Genomic DNA, 26,233 nt, shown 5'->3' with positions numbered 1-26,233 from the left:
AAAAATCAAGTCAGAAGTAATTTTTGTCCCTCCTCTTGTGTCGCCCCCTGCTGGCCTTTCGAAAGACTGCTGACTGCCTTTGATCAGCTTCTACTCCTCAAATAATAATCATAATAATACTAATAATAATAAAAAAAAATAATAATGATAATATTTTCTTGCGCCAACAGTTGCCGATGTAGCTGTGGTTGTTAGTTCAACCTCTAAAGTGAATATGTCCACTGTGGCAGGTACATGATTGGACTAGAAATGCTGACTTGCCTTACTTAATCCTCTTGACCCTCCTTTGCCCCACAAAGCATCCGCCGTGGATTTCCACCCCAAACTGGAAATACCTAGGCATATATGAAATCCCAGATAAACATTTACCAGTGTAAATGAACTGCATCAACATCCAGCAAAGAAATAATGTTTGACCCAAAGGTTCCAATGGCAAACAGTCAAGTTTACAAATTGAGTCAGATTAATGACCAGAAACGTTAATTTAGCAGGAAATTGAATCCCTAAAAGCTTCGAAGTCCAATGCAGACTGTTATCGTTACAGTTTTGTATTGAAGTCAACAAAAGCCTCTTTTATTCATGACAATGCCAACACAATGACCTTACTGTCTCCAGCAGCGCCGTTTGCGGTCTTAAACAACCACTGAGTTGAGAAGAAATTTGTGTGGCATGAACTATGGAAGAAAACTCTGTCCAAAATGCGTATTGCTCCATGAACAAAACAGTCGCTATACTCTTAAAACCAAAATATATTTATTACGCGTATAAACGCGCTCTTATTTTGAAAGCTTCACCGGAACTTAAAACTTAAATGAATAAATTTTGTCCCGTCCTCCCATCCCTGCCTCTCTCCCCCACGGCATCCTCCTCCCTCCATTCCGTCCCCCCCATCTCTTCTCCTCGCTCACACCGGTAGTTGTCATGGCGATGGAGTCAGCCCCGGCGTCAGCCTCAGGGGTTGTTGCCATGGAGATCCCGGTGCGAGGTGCGCTCCCGGTGGTGGAGGAGGACGAGTGCTTTAGCGTGCTGCTGCCGGGGTCCGACGAGCTACTACGGTACCGCCGAGGAGGAGGAAGACGCCGACGCGGGGTCCCGTTCAACCGGGGCAGCTACTACATGCTGATAGTGATCGGCGAGATCGGTACGGAGCACCAGCTGGACGCCGCCAGAGCGCAAATAGAGCGGGGTGAGTGAGTGCACGGACCTCCGCTCTCCATCCGTGTTGACCCACCGTCAGGTAGCTGCGATGCCCTTTGCTGCTTTACCGTGAAAAGTCACTGTAAAGGTTTAAATGAGGAAACGTCAATAGGAGAGAAATGTTTTTGACGCAACGATACAACAGAATCCAGAGTGAGTGCTGCAGCACTGCACCATGGGACGCCATGTATCCTCCTTCACCCTGTCACTCTGAAACTGCACCGTCAAGTTTACCGTGCCCCACTTTGACTTGATTATGTTATGGCTCATTAGTACATGAACCAATAATGACAAGTTGAAGTCCGACATGTTGACATGGATGCATACAAAAAACGTCCAGCCTGTGTTTCTATCTGCTTTTTTAGGGTGCTAGAATGTGTGTGTATGTGTGTACGTTTGAGAGTGATGACGTCCCCCTCAAGTACTGAAACAGAACGTGCTTGGCAACCAAAACAAAGGACATATACCTGTTAGTTTCCTGCTGGACTTTTACTTTATAGCATCCCAGGTTATCGATACCCGGCTCGATATCTGTGTGCCGCCTCATTTACAGCCCCGTTGCTCGCCTTGATGAATCGCAGCTGCGCCTGCCCCTGTCAGTGTGGCCTATCTCAGCTTTTGGGACGTCATCGTTTGGGAAGGGTGTGTGGTCTCAGAACTCTAATGCTCAGCAATTTTCTGCTATGCTACTCTAAGCTGTTGTCAGTCCAGATGATCAATGGCACTTTTTGATGCCAGTCTGGCGCCATAGCAACCTCATCCGTCACCTCTGACCTCCCCTCACTGTTGCTGGGGACTTGACAGCTCCAGATGCTGCGTGGACTCTTTCACCCACTTCGGTGTTTAAGCGTGACTCAGTGTGAATGATCGCGTTGGCTCTTATTACATGTTAGCTGCAGGGTCATTTTGTTGGCCTGTGACAAGCCAGCAGCACAGCACTGAAGTCCAGAAGCAGAACAAGACCCCTGCATTTATTTGATTTCCCTAAAAATATTCTCCAACCAGTGACTACTTTTATTGTTCAATCTGATTTGTTTGATTATTCCGCCTTTTAAATCAAATGGTAAAAATACAAGCACATTTTTTTGAGTGTCCAAAAGTTGATACAGAAACTGGAAAAGCAGCAGCAAGTCTGACATTTGACAAGCTGGAGTTTCCTTGATAGATAACAACTCATTGATCAATAGATCGTAATCAAACAATTTCTGTTGAACATAGATAGTAAAATATACGAGCGCTGTGCTGTCTAAACATACCTGGTTTTATGGTACCGCGGTGGTTTGGCCCGGCTCTCATGGTGGTGCAGCTGGGGATGGAGGGAAACTGGACTCTTGCAGATTGAAGGTGAACAGGATTGTCTGAGGTCTGCTGTGTTTTTCAAATCACCTGCGAGGTAGAAACTGATAGCTGACATGGAGGCTGACACCGGAGTGCCCAAAGCCCAGAGGTAAAACTCACACAAGCATGAGTTTACTCAGCCTACTATTAGCTCCGGGTTACAAACGACATTATGCAGGCCTTTAAGCTTAAAAGAACAAAAACAAAATGAGGTTGAAACACATAACTGTGATGGTGCACTGACTTTTACAGGATGTAACTTGAGCTGACTGACAAAACTCCTGCCAGCTGGTTGTGCTGCTTCCAGGTACTAGAAACTGGCTCAAAAATCTCAGACATCATGACAGAAGCAACTTGAAAGACGCTTCGCTGTTGTCTGCCTGTCACCGGGACCTTGAACTCTGACCACCAGCATTTTTGCAGGTCATGCCTGAGACCCAGAGGAGGTTCTGCCTCATGGCAATCCAGACATATTGTGTTACTGTCATATGACCTTTGACCTTTACATTTTTTCTTTGGTAATCTTTGAGTCTCTGTGGACATTTGAGCCAAATTAGGAAAATGTCCTCAAGGTGTTCATGAGATACGAAGTTATCAAGAAATGGATGGACTGATGGACGGATGGACCGATGAATGGATGGACAGCCTGAAAACATCCCCCTGGTCTACAGTTTTTGCTGGCTTGGAAGCATGAAAAGAGGGGAAGACATGGTGGAACTAAAAGGAAAAAAGTAAAGTGAGACATTCAAACTTCCCCAGAGGAGTTGAGGATGACATGCAGGTCTAACACCCTAACGCCTGAGCAGAGCTGAAACCACAACACACATAATATTTGTGCAACTGTGGCCCTGACACTGAGAGCTTAGCGTTATTCTCTCCTACGCCGAGACATCCGTTTCAATTTGTGTTTTTCCCCTTCTTACTTAAAACACTGGTACCAAGAACTGGCGTTGGTCCCGGTGCTGCAGGTGGCTGCCTCCTGCTCCTTAGAGGACTGAATCCTCACCCTGAATGCAGAGGATCAATTTAGGTTTCATCTGAATAATGACAATAAAGACTTTCTTCTTCTGGGCAATTTGAGCTCATAAGTACGTTCATACTGAAGGATGTATCAAGCTGTACTGCACTGTGAGTGCTTCGTCATACGACACAACGATGAGGGTGAAAGAAGTGGACAGAGACTCCAACTCTGAAGCCAAGGTGCCTTAAACCTGCTTTCTCTCTAACGGTCACCAGGGGGCGACACGTCTGGTCGCAAAATGAAGTCGTTTGTGTGTCTGTCGGTAAAAAGATCCCGGAGAGGGGTATCGTTTAGGGCGTGGCTCCTTGTGATTGACACATGGCTGCCCCAACTGTCAATACCATGAGAGACTTTGCCAAATTGTCACCTCTGGTTCAAAATAACAAAACAAAAACAATGTGGTGATGGTCAAACTGACAAACTTGTCTTAAAATAAAAAAATAATAATAATGATGGATAGAAAAGGCATAGAAATCTGGTAGTGCAGAAAAAGACAGATATTTGCCAAGTGTCCAAAGAAAGAAGTTAATAACAATGACACAGCGTTTCTGGGAGCAGACTGCAGTCTGCAGTGAGGGAACATGTTCTCCTCAGCTAAGGTCAAAACTAGAGCTTCAAAGTCCTTCTTGTGAAAGAGAAGATTTTAGCACAGGGGTACGGATCTGAAAAATTTGAATAATCTCATTTCTTCGTCTCGCTGAAGGAATCCGCAAGTGGATAAGATGAGAGAGGTGTGTGCATTGGTTTCTATCCTGCTGGACTTGATCTGACACGAGCTTCCTCTGAAGTTTCACTCACTGCAGTTCAGCGGGATCTTGTAAAGCTGTGGAGCAGTGTTAATGTGTGCAAGTGTGTGTGTGTGTGTGTGTGTGTGTGTGGGAGAGAGTGTGTGCTGATCAGTTTATTAATGAGTCATTTCTCTATGGAGCCCGTGAACTCCAGTGAATATTTGGGTTCATGTTTATTTGGAGGGTTTTGTTTTTTCCTCCCATACTATCGCATTAATTGTGCGGGAAGTATGTATGTGTGTGTGTGTGTGTGTGCATGTGTGTGTGCGTGGGATGATGATGTTCGTTAAACTATTAATTACATAACTCAGCCAAAATAAGTCATGTTCGCATGACGCAGATGTTTTGGAAATTGAACTGCAGATATTTTCATAAACTGAGGAGAACGCCAAGCATTCTGTGTGTTCCGGGTTTTTGTTTAAAGTCCCATGTAACTGTTGGGTTAGTAATGTGCAATAGTTGTACAACAGAGGAAAACGTGTTTATTTGTGTCAGTATTTGGGTTCCATTAACATATTTTGGATGCATTTATAAAGATAAATGGAAATGATACAATTAAAAAAATACAACAGCAAAAAAAACAACAACAAATAACTAAACTTAATTTTGAAAAACAAAAAGTTCTGCTTGTTTGAAGTTTTTACAAAAACTAAATGTGCAAAACTGGAGATGGAAGTTCCTTTTGGGAATAAGCTCTGAAAAACACTGAATAACTTGTAGGTGGCAACTTGTCCTTCTGAAGCAAATTCTCCATTATTTTGCTGATAGGCTTCTTCTTCTTCTTCTTTTTCTTCTGCTTTTTCTTCTTCTTCTTCTTCTTCTTCTTCTTCTTCTTCAACCACAACCATGTGTATCATTGCCTATACAGCCATCTTCTGGCTGCCATATTCCTTGCTACAAACCAGTTGCTATAACCGATGTGCATTTTCCTTTTTTTGGTGCGTATCCGCAGTTCACTTATTTTCTAATTTGCTTCACAATTCAACAGGAACACAGTTGATGTTGATTCTAGTCAGTAGTGATGTGGCGAATTCATGTGAGACATCTGGAACCATTAAACCTTTTGCTTCTCAGCTCGGTGACACAGTTAGAGACAACTGAGAGGAGATGGTGGGTGGAAGGCAAGATCCCGCGGCGCCATCCCGGGAAGGGTCACCTCGCGTTCACTAAAACAGAGCAGGAAATGCGGCAAATGCGCTAAATGTTCGTCTGTATCAGATGTTTCACGTTGTCCTCAACCTTTTTTGTCTCCTCCTTCCTTCCTTTCTTCCAGGAATTCGATCTTGGGATGTCGACACCAAGTGCTGTGACCTTGATCTGCAGCTGCAGCTCTTTATAACTCGTCACTCTGCCCATTTCTCCTCCGAGGTCAAAGGTCAGTCTTTGTTTAAAAGAGATCTTGTAGACTTTGGATCATTTTAAGCTTCTGATGGGTATCTATGCTATGTTGAATGCCAGATCTTTCAAGGAGCTGTCAATGTGGCAACAAACTGTGAGAGCATCACAGTAGATCTGGTGATTTGACGGCTCGTTTGGCTATTGATCCGTCATTGGTAGTTTTGGGGATGTGGGCTATTTTGTCCACATTCTTGTTGATTTCTGATTAGTTGTTGTAGCTAACAGTGACCGAAGGACAATGAAGCAGTGGTGTTTTTCTGTCAGTGGTTACTGAACATAGTGTGGAACAGAAGGTCAGCCGGCACTATACACTCGCAAATATGGCACAGTAACTCGTTCATGTCCTTTAGCTTAATGTGAAATAATCCTGCCCGTTGGCATGTTGATGTTTTAGTTTATGCTAATAACCTTACAGTTAAAGATGAGCAATTATCATACAATTATTACTTAAAATACATGAAGCATTCAATATACCTCCATTATTAATTTTTTTTGAATGTTCAGGAAATAAAATTTATGTTTATTTTCAGTTGAAACATCATTTGAGTTCCTATTCAGCCAGAAAGATGATAGTGACTTTAATTTGGTGGACATTTAAGCCATCTGCACTGCATTAGAGATGAACTTTGTGCATAATCACCACAATGACTGCTCAGGGAGCTCTGGATCTGCAGTCCGGATGTGTGTGTGTGTGTGTGTGTGTGTGTGTGTGTGTGTGTGTGTGTGTGTGTGTGTGTGTGTGTGTGTGTGTGTGTGTGAGTGTGTGATAGGAGGATTTAAGGCTCAAAGCCCAGGTTTAGAATACATTAGATACAGAATAGGGACTTTTTTTTTCGATCAACTGCCAGATAAGAACCTGGTGGGATCTCTCTCACACACACACAAACACACACACATACACACACACACACACACACACAAACACACACGCACACACTTACAGAGAAGGGAAAATGACTCAGCATTTTTCAAAACAAATGCCAAACGGTACAAAGACCTTCAGATGAAACTACGAAATTTACAATAGATGTTGTTAGTAACCTAAAACCATCTGTCAACCAATCTGTCTTTAGGAAGAAACATTTCCCTGCTCCAGTGAACCAGAATGAGTCACTTTCATTTGCTCTTACAGCTGCTGTTCATCGATAGAACTACGGTACTGATAGAATATCTGAATTTTCCCCGTGGTCGTCTTTGTGTGAAACACCTAAGATTATTCACGTCTGAGCACACAATAATGTAAATCTACCAGTCAAGTTTCTGTTTATTTCTTTGTTACCTCGGGGGACAATTACCTGTTGTGATCATCCAGAACTGTTTCAGTGAACAGAGAGAAACATAAATAATTTTGACAGGATAATTATTGAACAGATTGTGGTTGACTCTATTTATATAGCTTTTAGAATGCTGCATTGATTTTGAGGGAGTATATTAGCCTTGGATGTCCTGTAACTATCAGTGGCTTGGTCCATTGACCTTAAGTGCCACTGAAGTGTCCTCGAGCAAGATCCCGAATCCCTGCCGGTGTAGAGGTTTATTTCTGTGGAGGTTTATGTTGCAGCTCATATGTAATGAAACTTATTTGCGTCATTTATGTCCGTGGATTTTCAATTAATGATTTTTTACAGTCTGAGTAGCCCCTCCAGCAACGCGCCAGCTCAACCTGGTATCACTCTGTTGTCGTAGAAAAAAAAATGCTCTGGCTTGTTTGTATTTCTGTAAGTCAATCATAATCGTGAGCTTTGTTGAGTGCAGGAAGCAGCGACAGTGACCTTGCAAAAGTAGTGTCAGGGATGAACTCTGGTCTCTGTGGGAAGCTGGTGTTAGTCGGATCACCGACACGCTCATTTTGGGGCTGTGACCCGAACAAACCTGCCTTACTTCACAATCCCAATCTTTGTCATTTTCAGGCCGCATGTTGCACTGGCGAGCTACTGTACCTAGGAGGCTGTTGTTGTTGTTTCATGTAGCAAAAAGAACTCAAAAGGACAGTGAAAAGAATGGCAGAAGGTGGAAGGAGCACACAATGCGGACAAAGAAGTGTGCCAAATGGCAAGCTTTTACCCACAATGTTATGTATAAAGATATTGTCTGAATGATAAACTGTTCTAATGCCTCCCGCAAAGTTTCTTGTTATGTTTAAGGGGATGATACATCAATTAAGAAATAATCATTAATCTTATACTCTATTTTTAATCATTGACTGTCCATTTCTGTGTAGACAATGTTTCAATCGTGCAAAAATGTCAAGGCTTTGGTAGAGTTTTGGCAACATTAACCAACATAATGTACAATCAACTCTTGGCATCCAAGTCCATAGATGTATTGATTTTACTTATTCCTCAATTACTCACATAGAATTTATGTATTGACTTGTTAACACAGGGTGGCACGGTGGTGCAGTGGTCAGCGCTGTCGCCTCACAGCAAGAAGGTTTGTGGTAGGAGCCCCGGCTGGAGCACTGGATCTTCCTGTGTGGAGTCTGCATGTTCTCCCTGTGCCTGCGTGGGTTCTCTCTGGTCAGGAGGGGACGCGGTTAATCCAGACTCTAAATTGACCGTAGGTGTGGCTGTGAGTGTGAATGGTTGTCTGTCTCTATGTGTTGGCCCTGCCATGGACTGGTGACCTGTCCAGGGTGAACCCTGCCTCTCGCCCGAAGGCAGCTGAAATAGGCTCCAGCGATTACTCTAATCACGCAGGTGATTAGAGGTAGAAAATGGATGGATGCACAGACTTGTTGCATTAATGCAAGAATTTTACCTCTCGTCTTTCAAAAACTTTGTATTATAGCTGTGATACAAGTTGAAGCGCAGGGTAAAAAACCTCAAATTAACTTTATGCTGTACTATTTCTTACAATCGATGTTTTATGTGTTGGGAGCTCTGTATGTTAGGGTTTTTGAACATTCAGACTGAATAAGGTGTTGCAAAGTCACTGCGCATTTCCAAACTGATAAGCGAGATAATTGAGAATGTTTCATCGTCTTGTAAAAGTGAGGAAGCTGAGGCTGGAAGAGCGGCGATGCAGGCTGGGAGTATTGATCATGAATGCCTTTTTCAGTGCACACAAGCAAGATCAATAGAACTTCCATGGAGAGGAATCCAATGGCGGCAGTGAAGAAATAGATAAGGGGATCAAATTGCTTTTGGCTGATGCACAAAACTTCCATTGTGGGAACATGCTTTTTCTCCACTTGGCAGATTTTAGATGTGAGGTAAAGAGGTGAGGGAGGGTTCATTTGTTTACTGATTTGAATAGATAGTTATGTTTCACATTTTCTCCCAACTGAGGTCCTCTCAGGCAGCTAATTTAATGTTATCAGGCTGCTGTCATGGCTGCACGTCAGGGTGTTGGAAGAAACAGCCGCCAGCTCTATGAATTATTATTCTCAGGCTTGTTATAACGGTAGCAAAGTGAAGTGGATGGCATCCATCTCAAATTCCACATTCCTCCTTAAATGAACTGTTTATCTATACCCCAAGTTTATATTTTGTAGGATTTCTCACTTTGAGATAAGAGAATTCATGCAGGAGATCTGCTGGTTTTGAGGAACATCATCTTAAAATATTGAAAAAAAAAAGCAGTCTTTTCTCTTCTGGTGCAGGGGTGGGACAAGATATCGTGACACTTCATGTGATAAGATATTACCTCATATCTTTAGCAGAACAGCTGAAGTTAGAAATACATTATCTCATCATTCTTTTTGTGAGTCCTTTAGTATGTGTTTAAGTTTATTTATATTCATTCTCACAGGTAAACAGCTTAAAAAAAACAGAATTTACATACTAAAAAGGTGGCATGGAGGTGCAGTGGTTAGCACTGTCGCCTCACAGCAAGAGCCTACGCTTGAGCACTGGGTCTCTCTGTGTGGAGTCTCCATGTTCTCCCTGTTCCAGCGTGGGTTCTCTCTGGTACTCCAGCTTCCTCCACAGTCCAAAGACACCAAGAGGGGACGAGGCTGATTGATACTCTAAATTGACCGTAGGTGTGACTGTGAGTGTGAATGGTTGTCTGTCTCTCTGTTTTGGCCCTGAGATGGACTGGTGACCTGTCCAGAGTGAACCCTGCCTCTCGCCCAGAGGAATCTGGGATAGGCTCCACCCCCCCGCGACCATTAACAGGATAAGTGGTAGAAAATGGATGGATGGATGGATGGATGGATGGATGGATGGATGGATGGATGGATGGATGGATTTAAAAAATGAAATATGAGCAAATCTATACATGTCTTAAGCCACATGTGCTCCTGTACATCCAAACTAATACATGATCATTTAAAAACAGCTAAACATACAGTAAACAAAATAACAGCAATGTACAGTGCACAAACAAACACATGATGTACCACACAGCGCACACGGACAAACACAGACAGTCTCTGGAGACTTCAAAGAGAAACTAAGACTGTGCACTTTGTTCTATGTTGCTTCGTCTCAGCTGTCAAAGTCTGACACCAACAACGCAGTAATAAATCCTGCTTTTTTTGTCCTTTCTTTGTTTTTCTTCCTCAGTTACATAAATATCCTGATGTATCATTGAGGAATTATTGTCTTGCGCCAAATATCTCTCTCACATTACTATTGCTATTGTGGGTGAAGTAACCCTGTGAGTCTGTCAGCTGCTATTTTGTTGTTTTTCCATTTGTGAAATGCCAGTAGAAAGGCTTTAATGCTCCAGTGCCTTTTGGGTTCCGTGTGTAAGTAATTCAGTTTTAAAAGCTTCCATTACTCAACTTTTTTAATTAGAAACACAAAAAACCTGTTTCACTTATTCATAGTGATCTTGACCTCTGATCTTGCATCACCTAGTTGTTGTTTTTTTCTTGTCCCAGTGCATTTTTGAAGAAATTTCTTCACGTCGTTCCTGAGATATTGTTTTCATGTTGGGTGACAGTGACCTTGGACCACCAAGTCTTTCAGTTCTGCCATGAATCCCAGTGGATATTGTGACAATTTAGGGGAAAATCTTTATCTGATGACTTTGACAATTTGTGCTTGGGTTCTCTAAATACGCTTAAGAGCCTCCTGTTAATGGATGTTGTATTTTCTCTAAACTCCAGAGAAAAAGCTACTTCATATGCTGCAAGATTCTCCAAACTGGAGGTTTAAAAGGTCTGTCTCTTTGGCTACTTATTGAAATATTAATCAAAACAAGCAATTGGAAAGCAACCGGTAATTAAACAGGCAGATTGTTTCCAAGCAGGATTTCTGTTTGAAATTACACATGCGTGTCCAACTGGGCTGGAGGAGTTTAATTATGTGTAGAAATTTCACAGAACACTAGTTTTTAATAAACGTAGTAAAGCCATCTGCACTTGTGTGGAATAAGAATATGTTCTGTTTGAAGGTCACATTGAAACATATTAGAATGTGCGGTTGGTCCCACACTAATGGTGAATGGTAAGGGATGGTAATGGTGAGGTTAGGAAACAAACTAACTCAATTTCCGTACCCTTAAAGAAAATAAGCGCTCCCCACTTTCTCCTGTCTCTCCTCTTCATTTTCTCAGAGATGCTGACAGACCGTGAAGAAATTGATTTTGCACCACCAAATGTTCGAGAAGATTGGATTCAGTTTAGGTTTCATAAGAAAGATGGCAAACGTTCGTACAAAACATTTATGCAAAACATGTTGAACAGCAGCGAAGTACAGAGCCATAAATCTCCTGAACCACATCCAGAGACGTCACAGAGTCACTCTGAGAGAACAGGAAAAAAACGACTGCAGCTTCAAACATGAAAGGTAGCATCAAAATGTTCCTGCACACAGCACGAACCCTGCAAGATGAAATCCTGCCACTAAAACCTCAGTGCTCTTCAACAGAGCCTCATATCATCTTACTGGAAATGGCTATTACAATGTGTTGTTTAGGGAGTCTTATTTGCAGTGTCATTTAAAATGGTAACACCAAACATCCCCTTCTCTCTCTCTCTCTCTCTCTGTCTCTCTCTCTCTCTCTCTCTCTCTCTCTGTCTCTCTGTCTCCGTCTCTCTCATTACAGGATTTCTTTCTGCAACTAATAATAGAACCATGGTATTAATACACTTCAAATCTGGAGATTCACACTGTATGGCATCATATTGTGTTCTTCTTCTTCTTATTATTATTATTGTGTTGCAGTATGATAAGGCTGGATTGTATTTTGTCCTTTCCATGAATTATGTGACAAAATTAAGGACCTCTCAGTATAGCTCTGCAGGAGCGTTCAAAAACATCACCAACTGATACAAATGAAAACAAAAAATAATTTAGAAAAAAATGTTTGAATTGTCAAGAACTGAGGATTTATTGCTAAGTTTTGTGTATGTTTTATTCATGCAATTAGCATTACCTCAGTGTAGCTTGTGTATTGGCAGTGACAGTGTGCCTGCCACTGTTTAAGACAAACATATTGAACAAAGCAATTAAAGATAATTAGGATTAAAGTAGTGGTTGGTTTATGGTGAAAAAAAAAAGCTGGACTCAAAGATGCAGAGATCCTTTGAAGTGACATGTGAATACATGTGATCTCTCTTTATCTCTGTCACTCTCTTTCTTTCTTTCTCTCTTTCTGTCTCTCTTTCTTTTTATGTCTCTCTCTTTCTGTCTCTCTCACTGTCTCTTGGTGAGAAATGTGGGTGGGCAGATCAAAAGTAAAAGCATGAGTAAGAATAAACTTGATGTAATCATTACGTGCCGATCATCCCTCCCACACACACACACGCGCACGCACACACACACACACACACACACACACACACACACACACACACACACACACACACACACACACACACACACACACACAAGTTGAGCTCCCTAAGATGGCTTAGTCAGGCAGGGAGCTCATGAAAGACTATAGCATCTAGTCCTTAAGAAGCTTCCAGGACGATTTGCAGTATGTATGTCACTTTATGATAATTAGTCATGAAGTCAGTCATGTCGCTGAAGTTAAACTTTATTCAGTCAGTAGCACTTGAGTCAAAAAGAAAACTTCATTGCCACAGACTGCACTGCAGAAACTTTAATTTGGTGTCTCATTGGTTGGACCTCTCTGCATTTGCATTATGTGAATACATAGAAGGCCCAAAGGCAGCGAGAGCAGTAGCAGCCCCCGCCCGTGCCCCCCCCCCCCCCCCACACACACACACACACACAGTGTTAAGTGCTATCTCCATAGATGTGGTGGAGGTGAGAGTTGGCCTGGAGGTGACACGCGGTGATTAAAGATTCACAGTTGATGATGGAGCTAATTTACTGTGGTGTCTGAGCACCGGGCCTCTTTATGCCTGTTGCCGGGGCAACCTCGACATCCATGCTTATGTGGGATGACACTTGAGACCAAGACTGTAACAGTGTAAAAAAAAACAACCAAAAAAACAAAGAGTATAGAGTTTGTGCAGCCTTGAATGACATATCATGACTGAGGTCAGTGAACGTTGTGGCTGGAACTAGAAATCACGTTGGGGCGGTGGGGGTTTAAACATATTTAAACACTGTATAATTTCACTGTTTGTTCCAGTGCTGGTGCAATGATTTGAAACATGACAAAGACTGAACATTGAGGACACAAAATGTTCATTCTTGAACTTTTAACCATGTTTTTCCTGAATAACAATTTCATAAAACCTGAACTGTAGCTATACTATAGCCTCGTTTTATTCACAAGTTGATGTGAGCTACAACAGCTTGTGGAGTATCTCATATGTGGGTCTCTATTAAATATTCATGCAGCTGCAGCTAATAAATAGTAATAAAGAGGCTTAGGTTGAAAATGTGTAAAGAAAATATCTATTATTGTTATTATGGTTATTATGATTATTATCATCATCTAAAGCAGTGTGAACACTTCCTGCCCTTTTGGGTGCATTTTTCATTTCAGCCTTTTTTGAAGGTGCTGCCGGCAGCCGTATCCTTAGCTCCAGCGCTACATGCTAACATCTCATCACAAACAACAAGAATCTAATATCATCTCAGTGGAAAAAAAAAAAAAAAGTTGAATTTGATTCAGTTCGTAAAGTGTTGCAAATTTCTCACCAAGGTTTATTTTTCTGATCATTTGTGTCTTAAGTGCTGCTCTCAGGTTCTGCAGGTTCTCATCTGCCCATCTGCACTCACTCACTGCACGGTTTTGTTGGCTGCGAAGAATTCAGATGAAATCTTCTGATATTTGCCAAATTACAGTCAGCACCAGACAGTTCTCCTAATGCTCTAGTTGATCCAGCAGAGGATGTTTGTTCTGGCAAGATCAGGCAAAATTGTGGGTGTACTCAGATGATTTTATGTATCATTTTAAAAGTAGGTTTACTGTACATTCTTACAGGGTTAGGATTCGGAGTATATAAGCAGATCAGCTCAAAAGTACTTCAAAATGCCATTCTCCCAGTTTTCACTCCACATGCACCAAAGTATTAATTTGTTTGCATTTTCATTTTAAGAGCTGTGTCATAGTCAACTGGACTGTGTCAGCGCCCCCCCCAACACACACACACACACACACACACACACACCCACACCCACACACACACACACACAGACACGCACGCACGCACACAATTAGCTCTAAGTTTCTCATTATTACTTTAAAACGCAATGTAAAAGTTTTCCACATTATGCTCTCCACGCTCTCCAAAAAAAAACTTTGTCTTGAAGAAATTGGAAAACTTTTGCACATTGTGAATTAGTGGGCAGCTCTGTATATTAGGAAGTAATACTTCATTTGTTCCTCTTCCCATTATGTTAAATCACATCTCCCTAAAAACCGGGCTGTAATATATGCTTATCTGGAAGTAAAGACAAAAAAACCCTCCATCTGCACTTCATTCTAACTTCATCATTCTGGGCTTAAAGGAATATTTTTATTCCTAAAGGCTGAGCAATTGATGGTTTTAATTGCTTAAAAAAAATCCCTTCTATCTCTTTCCTAAGTTTTCATATTGCTTCTCTTCCTGATGCCTCTCTAACATGATCGCTCTCTGGTCACACCACTCATGGCCCTTTGCCTCTTAACTGTGAAACATGAAGATGTGGGATTTGTTTCTGTTTCTGCTTCCTCACAGCTGATCACGCTATCGAACACATGAGAGAGAGAGAGAGAGAGAGAGAGAGAGAGAGAGAGAGAGACGGAAGTGGAACACTGCAACACAACGCATAAAGGGACAGCACAGAATACGTGAAAATCTTGATGCGATGGTGAGGAAAAGGTCAATCATCAAGTAAAGGTCTGAAGAAACATAAGGCAGGAAAGCAGCTCGACTGGTTGTGCTTTCAAGCTGAGGATATTGTCACTTTACCAAGCAGTGATAGCGACATTGATGAATCATCCTCCACTGAAGTCAAATACACCGATGTTACAGCTCAACTTCTGCCTCCAGTGTTCGTCATGTTGACATTTCTGAAGCTGCTTCAGTTACGTTCAGAACAAACACAATGAGTTCACACCACGTTTGTGGCGCTAGCGTTCCTTCCTGTCCCCATCACCAATCACGCTCTGCCTCTAAACTACATCTACCTGTGTCAGTCTCAGTGTCTGTCCTCTGTACTGGATGTGAGACGGAGGCGTTTCCATCACTGCTAAGCTCTGCCGGATTGCCTTGACTGAATCGATTGTGCACAGTAGCTGAAGTTATGCTCGGGAAGCTCTGAGCTCTTTTCCCCAGTGCCAGGATACTGTGTCGGCTCTTCATATCCGCTGCTTTCCATCTGATGTTTCAGAGCTCCTATGCTGAGCCTCTTCTAACCCCCCTGTGTTTTCCTGTCATAGAGGTCTACACAGCAATTGGTCTTAAAAAAAAATCGAAATGGCTCTTCTGACACCTTCTCTTTTCCCGATGGCATGAGGTTGCTATTTTTTTTTTTGTCCCAGATGGCCTCTTAAACCAAGTGCTCTGCTGCCGTCCAGAATTGACCAGAACAAAGTTGAATGAAAAATTGTGTTTGTTATTCAACACATAATCAATATTCAGCCTGCAAATGCCTGAAAGTGCATTTCAGGCAAAGCATCTACTGATTAGACTTGTAGTTGAAATTATGTCTTTCCGCCAATAACACTATTATCTCATAACAACATGTATTTTTTCATATGTTTATTGAATTCTGTAATTTTCAACAGAAATTCCCTTGTAGGGCGGCACAGTGGTGCAGTGGTCAGCACTGTCGCCTCACAGCAAGAAATTTCCGGGTTCCGAGTTTGCATGTTCTCCCTGTTCCTGTGTAGGTTCTCTCTGGTACTCCAGCTTCCTCCCACAGTCCAAAGACATCAAGAGGGGACGAGGCTGGTTGATACTCTAAATTGACTGTAGGTGTGGCTGTGAGTGTGAATGGTTGTCTGTCTCTATGTGTTGGTCCTGTGATGGACTGGTGACCTGTCCAGGGTGAACCCCGCCTCTCGCCCGAAAGCCGCTGGGATAGGCTCCAACCACCCCCCCCCCCCCACAATTCTTAACAGGATAGATGGATGGATGGATGGATGGATGGATGGATGGATGGATGGATGGATGGAAATTCCCTGGTAGGTTCCAGCTACTAAGATATGGAGTTGTGACATTGACGGTTTTAGCTGATGTTTGGATAAAACAAGGGATTTTAAACATGTTACCTTGGACACAAGACACTAGAGTTTGAAATAAGATCAATTAGAAATACAGGAAACAGGTAAATGCCTCGAATAAATGTAAGGAATAGAAAAACAACGAGCGATAATGCCTCTACTACCTTAGTAATGTTTCATGTTTTTGAAGCAGGTGCTGTTTTTGCAGCAGGGGATCCTTGCTCTTAAAATCCCAATGAACAAAGGTGACGTTTCTACTGCATGATTAAGCCCAGTCACCTGTCACCGATGAGCCGCTCTTTCTGAACTCGTGTTGATGATCTGGCTCTTCTCACACGCACTGTATCACTGGCTGCGCTCAAGGTGACCGCCATTTTAATTTTGCTGTGTAACAGAGTCCTGACCTATGGTGCAGTGTGACACAGAGCTTCTGCCCGCTCACCTTGTCACAGCCGGTATGGGACGAAGTGTGTATATGAATGGCCGTCTCTGTGAGAGATCTGAGACCTCCCTTTGAGACACCTTCAAATGGCAGATTGAAGGTTAAAAATTGTTTTAAGGGTCAAAGTTAGCATTGAGACCAGTTTAGGCTAAGGGTTGGGGTTAGCCACTTCTTTCCTGACCTGACATTAGCATGGGTCATGGGTAATTCAATCTCAAGCAACTCTAATTACAAGTGTGAATGCACCAAAGACCCGTTGAAGACGCTTGGAGGTCAGATTGTCCTTATTACATTCAAAGGGCTGCGCTGAAAGACCCCCTACTCAACTAACATCCCAAGCTTGAGAAAAAACCCATGCTGACTCTGCCATGCTTTTAAGAAGACTCTTTCCTGCGCTCCAGGAGCCTGTTTTACTCCTTTGAGGCATAAATACATGTTTTTTCTCACAACATCTGGTCCACAAAGATGGATATCATTGATTTTATCTGTGTGAAACATGTCAAGAAATAGAGCCAGTCTGTTATTTTGACTTCTTCTTCCCCGTTAAGGTCTTGCAGACAAGGTGTAGCAACTTTATTGCCGCCTCCTGCTGGTTAACTGAAGTATTTGTAAGCAGGAAAAATGTATTCACTTGCAATCTGACCATCATTGCTCATTTAAGATGCATGTGAACCATTCTAACACCAGAGGTGAATGGACGTATGTAGAGGTTTTGGTTGGGTCACTCGAGCTACATGTTGATAACAGGTGTGAATGAGGTCCTCCAATGACCTCCTTTATTCCGTCTGGACTTTCTGTCTTTTGAGTTTCACACAAACCGAAATTACAGGTGAGAAACCTCTCCGGGACTGTCGTCGTTCCATTTGCCTCCTGAAAATTTGAGATTCGGGGAGTTTTCTGTGTGACTCACAGCCTGTTTCCATTCAGGTGAATCAAAACAGAGGGCTTTGTTCTGTGGATTGAAAATAGATGCTGGAAGATAGAGAGGGAGGAGAGAGGGTGTGTGTGTGTGCGTGTGTGTGTGTGTGTGTGTGCGTGCGTGTGTGTGTGTGTGTAACTCTGCCCTGACAAAAGGAAGATTCTGCAGTGTGATAACTCATTAACAAAACCTCCCCGAAAGCATTAAAAAAAGTACCAATTACAGAGCTGTAGTGGTTGGGCTAATCAACACTGCGGTCATTAATTATTCTGATCACTTCTGCTTTGTTTATCTTTTTGATGACTAATTCATGCAACTTAATGTAATGTAACAATTGAAGCTATTAAAGTGATCACAATTCACAGCTGTTGTGTAAATGTAATGGACAGAAAGTGTTGTTTTACCTCAGAACTTTTCTGTCAAAGAGACAAAGCATCTGTATAATAAGTGTGTGTGTGTGTGTGTGTGTGTGTGTGTGTGTCTAGAGGGGCAGAGGCCTCACTGCCCCCTATGGGATAGGGCCATCAATAATCAAGTCAAGGTCACAGAGATTCTCCTCTGGAAGACTTTAACCTTCTGAACACACATATTTCCTTCTTTCTCATCCAAGTACCGGATGGTTATGTGTGTTCTGAATGTTCACACTCGTATGGACCAACACACATTCAATGAACAATCTGCTCCTTAGATACACACTGTCAACTATCATTATAATGGCATCTGAGGAGCTGTCAGTTTCCATTTCGGCGGCGCTGAGCTGAACCAATGTGGAAAGCCACTTTGTGCTTAGTCAACTTCTCTCTTTCTACCTCTCTGCACATCGGCTTGTCTTTTGCTTTCCAGTAAAACATTCCCCAGTGCCCAAAGGCAGTGAGAAGGGTGAAGAGTTCAGATTCCCTCACATCCACGAGTAGCACTGGATTCTGTCGATAGTGGGACATAGAGGTTGTGTTCATGACTTTTGTAGCTTACTAAATCAGAAATCTCAGTCATTTGACAAATACTAAAGCTGAAGCTAAATGCTAACAGTGTTGATGCTGATTTAACAGGATTCTGATAAACGTCCTGATGAATCATTCGTAGATGTAGCTGTGTTGTGGCCAGCAGTCGAAGCAAGTGCACAATCACACACGAGGGGAATAATTTGGAAGTTAATGAGACTTACGTGTTTTGTTGAATGCTAATCGCCTCAAGTGAATAGGACTTTTATGATCCTTAAAGCTTAAATTGAATTATTAGAAGTACAAAGTTAACACTACGCTATAAATGAGCCAAACCTCAACTAATCGTTGCATTTCTTCTTTTTTCCTCTGTTATGATTTTTAATCTCTGTGCATTTCCCCTCCTTCAGCCTCTTAATGAACAAAAAATTGATTAGCAAGATGCAGGACATCTTACACATGCACATTATTTCAATTTTTTTTCTATCTGAGGCTGGAGGTTTAATATCAGGAGATGGATGTTGAACTGCTCCACTGGCTGCTCCACACACCTGAGCGAACCTACAACTGTCTATACGCTAATGCTAATCCAACGGCGCTGAGAGTGCAGCGTCATCATCACTACTCCTCTGTAATCTGCAGCCACCAGCCTTAACACCCCTCTTGTGGGCTAAAGAGAGGAAGTGTACGAGCTGTGGTGTATTATTTCAGCATTATATTCAGGTTTATTTCCTTCTTATATTAGAATTATCAAGTGATAGCTATATATATATATATATATATATATGTATTTTTTGTTGTTGTTGTTGTTGTTGTTGTTGTTGTTAAGAAATTGTATTTTTTTTTTAATCCACCCAGGACAGTTTATTCTATACCGGGGACATCTGAAACAACTTTGTCAGGTAAGATGAGTTGAACATTAGTTCAGATGGAGGTCAGAGACTAAAGCAATTCTGTCACATGAGCAATATTGATTCTTCTTCAGACCCTCATGTGGAACACAACAGGAGATTGTTCTTCTCATTTCCTGGAAATGCTCGCTCTAAACGAGGTTTGATACCTGGGTAGAAACAACTGTGTAGCCTTCAGTTCTCTCTTCACCTTTTCTTTTAGTCAAAAGAGTGTCTCTCTGGCATCTTGAAGACCTTTTTTTTTTTTTTACTTTTGAGGGGAAAAATGTACCTTTGGTGGAACCTTCTTCAAAAGTGTACATGTAAGTGCACAACTGTTCTTGTTTTGTACCTCCGTTTTTGAGTGCGCGAGGCAAAACGTACTCTCTGGTCACGTAGCCAGTGTGTAGTTTGGTCATAAACAACTTTGTCCATGAATCGGTCTGATTTCTAGTGTTTGCTCTTATGGACACAGGAGGGACCCTCAAATGTTTTCTTCCAGTTTTGCATCTATCGAGCAGCGGATGTATAACTGACAGGTCTGCTGGCTCGCTGTGAATTCTCCAGCTAACGATCAGCCCCTTTGACACATTGACTCAATGGGATGTTACACTCACTTTGTACCAAGGAACTGGCAGGTTTAAATCTGGTTGATGTTCGGTCCAACTGATTTAGACATTCGCATTCTCATAGAAAGCTCCTCTGGGTGATGTCGACATAAGTTTGCAATGCATGAGTGAGAGCAGTTAATGAGACGGAGGATGCATTTGAGACGGGTTAGATGTGTATCAGCACGTTGTCTAACACCACAGAGAGGCACCAAGGTTAGAAACTAATCAAACCTCTCTTTCCTCTGACGTGACTTCAGTGCCTCCACAATGCTCCGTTTCATCATTTCTTTTCGTGTAGTAAAGACTTGCATAAACATAGTACTATTTTATATTTGCGAGGGAATAACTAACTAATGAGCTTTGATTTGCGAGGTGTCTGTTAGCCAACTAGCTACCGGATGACACTGCACAACTTAAATACCCTAAAAGGTTGTTGAAAACCAGCACTCTTAGAAAGCAGCGGTGTATATAGGTAGATAAACACAGACGACACAGAACGAGAGTGAGAGAGCGAGAGAGAGATCTTTGCAAAGTGGCTCATTGCGTCATGCATTATTGAGCCTGCTGCTGAATTATGCAAAGCTTTGATATTGATCGTAGGGCTTTCCATCACTGCAATCTGTGGGATGGGGAGGATGAGCATGAGAGGAGTAAGGAGGGGGGGGGGGTTGACGGAGGAAAAGACTAGAAAAAAGGGTGAAGGAGGATAACATGCAACGTGTGATACCATCAGTTCATATTATTTCAAGGGTCCACTCCTTACCTTTTTAGGAAAAAAGGGTTTTACGTGGATAACAACATCCCCTAAGAAGTAACTTCAGAAATAACAAGAAGGAGAGGTTTCTTCTGAGGGGACCAAACGAGAGAAAGGTTGAGGAATACTGGATTTCCTCTGGGACCAGTTCGTGCAGAATTTATTAGCTGGGACAGTTTCATCAAGCATCCCAGTAGATTTAATGCAAAACCAAATGAAGGTGCTTTACTATTTTGCGGTTATATAAACAAACCAGCTGCTTCATTAGCACACATCTAATGCCATCCAGTATAACAGCTCTGCCATATATTCTGCCTGTAAAAACTCGATTATGCTTAATTTATTACTGGTGGTAAAGTTTGCAGTGGTGTTGAACTGGATTGCATCAAGGTTGAGGGTGTTTAGAGCGGAGGTTCTTAGCCTCAGTACCACCGCGAGGGTCACGACAATATGTCTGGGGAACGCCGCATGGTTGTTTGAACATGAAACCTCATTTTTACATCCTGCTGCCTGTAACAGTGATATAATTTGTCTTGGCATGGATTTTATTGAGTGTGTGAGAGTCGAAGAGAGCCTGCACTTAAAGATGAATATAAACTATGAAAAAAAACCTCTGAAAACTACAGTTAAGTCTTTAAGATTCTGCTGTTTTACTTTTACATGGCAGGCCCAGACCTTAACCCTAATATTTCCTTTGCATGTTGGGTATTGGGAGGTCCCATCAGGATGAAGGTGTACATGTTGACTGCGACCTGCAGTCATTTAAACACTAAAGCTAAAATAGGGTTTGTTTTTCTGTCTCTTGGCAAAAAGAAAAGAAAAGAAAAGAAAGAATAGACTGGGCTGTCATGGGAGTCATGAACACCAACTTTAGAATACTCATGAAGAATGAAAAATACAACTAAAAAAAAAACCTAAAAAAGCACAAAGTAGACTCTGGTACTGAGGCACCCAAATGTAAGGTATTATAATTTATGTAAAACTGCCTATTGTTAATTATATCACCTGGAAAGGCTTAGAAAGAAACAATTTGCTCTACTTAAATGTGCCTAAAGACTGTCTAGTGTTTGTGTCGCAGCCAGAGACTCTGGCCGAGCTGGGCTTTAATTTATAGTCTCATTACAACAGAAACAAAGCGGTAGACTATAATCAACCGGGATATTTTCTTTGCTCAACTGTGTTCTCGGGGGAAAACGTTTTGGTGTGGCGGAGCTTGATTAGCCCTGAACTCAACACCTTCCAAAAGCTTTGAGATGAACTAAAAACACTCAGCTGCGCCTCATCGCTCGGAGAGTGGGAGACTTGGAAGCTGTCAGCGGCACATTAATGCTTCCCTGATGTTTTGTGATGAGATGATCAAAAACCACGAGTCTAATGTGTCCATAGTGTACACTTTGCTGAGTCTGCAGTATCATGATTGAAGCACAAAGAGTACAAACAACAATCTGACCGTCAATATCCACCCACGACACCGATGCTGGCATTTAATTGTTGCCTCAATAATCGCGCTGTCATCCACGAGCAGCCCCTCTCTCCGTTGAGCTCTTTCCTGTCTTTAATACAAAATAGCTTAAAAGTAATTATTAAAATAAATGATGACAATGTTTACGCTCTAGTAAAGGGGATTATGAGATAAGTGTGTATGACAGTGTTTGCTCTGTCTATGTGTGTGTGTGTGTGTGTGTGTGTGTGTGTGTGCGCGCGCGCGCGCGCGTGTGTGTGACGAGCGTTTGAGTAGGCCCACTTAATATGTTCGCTTTGGTGCCAAAGCTGCAATTCTGCTTCATCACAACGACCTCCTCCTCACGTCACAACACACACTCCTCCTCTGTCTCCCCGATCAGCTGATCACACCACCAGAGGCCCCACCTTCAATCCTAAACTACCAGTGACAGAAGCTGCGGTCTCCGCGGGGACGTGTCATTTCCGGTCATATGTGAACACCTCAGTTGCATCTTAAGATCAGCAGCAGTGTATCATCAGCCTCTTTACACCTCGACATGCCAAATGTTGTTGTTGTTGTTGTTGTTGTTGGATAAAAAACTGTCTGATTTGACTTTGGGGAGGCAAGGACAGTCAGTGTTTCTGAGCTGAGTCAGGAGGCAAACCAGGAAGCATCGGCTGCCTGTTTGATCGCACAGCATAAACACAAGCCAGCCGTCGTGACTCTTCTCTTTGGTCTGACCGATACTGGACTTCTTAATCAGATCATTAAAATCAGACCCAACAATTAATCACTGGATCATTAACACAAACCAACATTTCTAATTTAAGTTTCCTTGCTTTTGTTTTTTGAAAGAACTGTCAAAGATAGGCGTTTTATTTATAAAGGTCATCTTGAAAATGCTCATTGGAGACCAAATAAAACAATTTTTGCAAAAGTTTGCTGTGTTTTGATCAGCAATAGAACCCCCCCCCCAAAAAAAAGAAAGAATTGAAATAACGTGGGGAAAAAAAAGACATTTTAACCCTCCAAAAGATGCAAATCCAATGTTTTGATCGAATGTTTTATTTGTATCATTGTTAGTACCTCAAGTATTATGAGTATCACAGTTAAGCCTTGAGAGACAAAATAAATCAAACAACATCCTATCATCAAATGTTGACACATACTGATTAAGTTGGGGAAAAGAAGAGAGAGAATTGGATTCACAAATGGAAATTGCAAAATTATAATTACTCTTTCTTGGAGTGGAGTTTTGTTTGACTGGGAGTATTTATACTCAGAGCCAAGTGCTGGGGTTGTGTACTTTGCATACCACTACAAATACTAATTTGCTCTTGTGCTTCCCCTGTTGAACTGTGTTTTGTTGTTTGGTTGGGGTGGGAACTTCCATGGGAAAAAGCACATTGTCATAGTGATGAAGCATAACTGGAGTTTAATAGATGACGCAGGTGAATCAGATTTGTTTCTCCACCTTTCCATCATCACTCAGTGTAGGAATTACTTGGCTTGTATTTCCTTGATCTTGTTGTTTTCTTTTTCTACCTCTAGGCGTATAAACAGTTGTTTTGGTGAAACTGACCTATAGAAGTTTTCCTTGAGGGCTGTGCAATATAATACACACACTCAGACACACGACTACGTGCTCTCTCTCTCTCTCTCTCCCCCCCCCTTTCCTCCCTCCCTCCCTCTGTCTCGGTCTCTCCCCCTCCCTCCCTCCCTCCCTCTCTCGCTCTTTCTCTCTGCTTATAAAACCAGTCCACCCACCCACACCGTCTCGGCAGTGAATGAGTTACTGCTGGTGCAGTGTGTGAGTCTTGTGCGCCCCTCCCTGGTTGGACACACACACCGCCGCTTGCCTGTCTGCAGACGGATGTTGCCGCATCCTGGCGCGCTGCGCTCCGCCACCAGGCTGCGTTCCTCTCTAGTTGTGCCAAATCTCCTCTCCTGTCTGCACACACACACACACGCGCGCACACACACGCACACACACACACACACACATACACACACTCACACATGCACCGCCGTCTCTCCTCTAGTCTCACAACTCTCCTGTAAAGTGGCTCATCATCCACAACGGTATGTAAAGTGTCTTTAAAATACCGCAACTGTTGTGTGATGTGTGTTTTTCTGCTGATTTGTGCGGAACTGGTGGCAGGTTTCGTGAGTGGGATGAGCTGCGTATCTTTCCTGCTTTTTTCTCTCCTCTGCTCTGATTCTTCTCCGCACAGACGTGACGTTTGCCTCCTAAACGCTTGCGTGTCAATCGCTTTTCTTTTAGCCTGTTTCATGTTGCGTAATCCAGAATCCAGGAGCTGCACGTTTACTTTTATGCGCAGTATTTTTTCTGACAGGGAGAAGAAATGTCTGGAAGAAATCAGGGCATGTGACGGGATAAACTCGTTAAACAATCAGCCCTCTTAAATCTACCTTGACATAAGAGGAGGCATGTAAGGTTCAGTCAGGGATTCCAGACTTTATCCAAAGTAACGGGATTAATGCTGTTCATTGGTGACTATTTAACCTATTTTCTATAACAGAACCTTTTTTTTTTTTTTTACAGAAATAAGTGCAGTTTATTGAAATGATTTTGACAGGTTTCACTGTATGTGGAGGACTTGTAGTCTGAAAGGACTGAGGTTTGATGCTTTGAAATGAGCCAGTTTCTGCTCAGTCACCGTGGGTCGACCGGGACAGATAGACGACAGCATGCAGGTGGTGCGGATGAACCCGTGTGACCCCGCCAGGCAAGGAAAAAGGGAGAAACTCGGCAGAGTTTTGTTGTGTCATTGCTATGGTTCTCAGTTGGCATGCTGGCAATGAAATGGGATGAGGTCAGTCTCCTCGGCTGTGTTTGGGTCCTGGTGGAGGACAAATGACCATGCAGGTTTAGACTGGAGCGCACAAAGGAGTGTGTTTGTGTGTGTGTTTGTGTGTGTGTGTGTGTGCGCGCGCGCGCGCGCGCGTGTGCTTGTGTATGTGAATTTCTGATGATTCATTCACGCCGACGATGTTGCCACCATTGCGGTGGAACCATCCTTGTCTTTGTGTGTGTGTGTGTGTTGAATAATGGCATCAAAAGCTTTTGTTTCTCAGTATCAATATTCCTCCTGTTGAGTTTATCATCATGTAATGAGCTTCCAGTTTCCAGAACTGGGTTTCCTGGGACTCGATAGTTCCAGTGACTCAGCATAGGTGGTTCGACCAAGAAAGTGTGTGTGTATGTGTGTGTGTGTGTGTGTGTGGGGGGGGGGGGGGTGCGTGCGTGCGTGCGTGTGATCTAGTTGAGTGTCTGTCTGCATACAGGATTATTTTTGCTCAGTGATATAGGCTGTGATTGTCTGCCAGCGTTGCTGTGTCGCCATAATTATTCTGCAGCATTCTAATCCTAACTTTAATCTGGGAGTAAAACTGAGCCATCGATTTGACATCATGCGATTGACTCCACTGTTGTTGGTCTCCCTGTTGCATGACTGTGTAAATTTGTATTCTAGATCAGCCTTTATATGTAAATCTACTGTACCACTTTTAATCAAACCAAAATATATCCAATATTATTATTGTTATTATTATTGTTATTTTTGCCAGAAGTCCTTGGGACTGGAACAACAGATACCACCTGGAGTTCTTTGTACAATCCCTCTTGTTTTCACTGCTTCATTTTGATTTTCTGATGAGTCACTCTTTCGAGCAGCTTCCTGTTTCCTCCCCGATATTCCAACTCTTTTTGAACTGTTTCCAGCTATTGAAGTGTTACTGAGGTCAGATACATCAATAACACCAGGCTTAAAGTTGTTAAAATTCCTTTATTTTAAGTGTTCAATACTTTTCTTAAGAAAAATCAAAATCAATATCATATAATTAAAAAAAAAAATCAATTTATTGTAAATGATCATTGCTGTTCCGTCATGACCCACCAGGGGGATGTGGCCTACATTTTGGGACTTATTGACCTCGAAG

At 42.4% G+C, this 26,233-nt stretch overlaps 1 protein-coding gene across 2 annotated transcripts in view; it reads left to right on the top strand.

Annotated features, from left to right (window-relative positions):
* The first annotated feature begins 893 nt into the window (after window positions 1-893).
* The window catches only part of map1ab (microtubule-associated protein 1Ab), a 60,953-nt gene continuing 35,613 nt past the window's right edge, over window positions 894-26,233 (top strand). Inside the window, exons 1-2 of one of the 2 annotated variants that reach the window (XM_086209555.1) lie at window positions 894-1,186; window positions 5,618-5,719. In XM_086209555.1, coding sequence (XP_086065681.1) covers window positions 922-1,186; window positions 5,618-5,719 — 367 coding nt within the window. In that variant the 5' untranslated portion in view covers window positions 894-921. Of the gene's footprint in view, window positions 1,187-5,617; window positions 5,720-24,539; window positions 24,785-26,233 lie in introns of those variants that run through there. The other variant, XM_086209556.1, reaches the window with a different exon arrangement.

This window comes from Aulostomus chinensis, chromosome 7 (genome assembly GCF_037954235.1).
Source record: "Aulostomus chinensis isolate RoL2024-O1b breed Wild chromosome 7, RoL_Achi_v1.0, whole genome shotgun sequence".
In the NCBI taxonomy this organism is placed as follows: domain Eukaryota; kingdom Metazoa; phylum Chordata; class Actinopteri; order Syngnathiformes; family Aulostomidae; genus Aulostomus; species Aulostomus chinensis.
The sequence above is the reverse complement of the archived record's forward strand: the minus strand, read 5'-3'. Positions and strand labels throughout refer to the sequence as shown.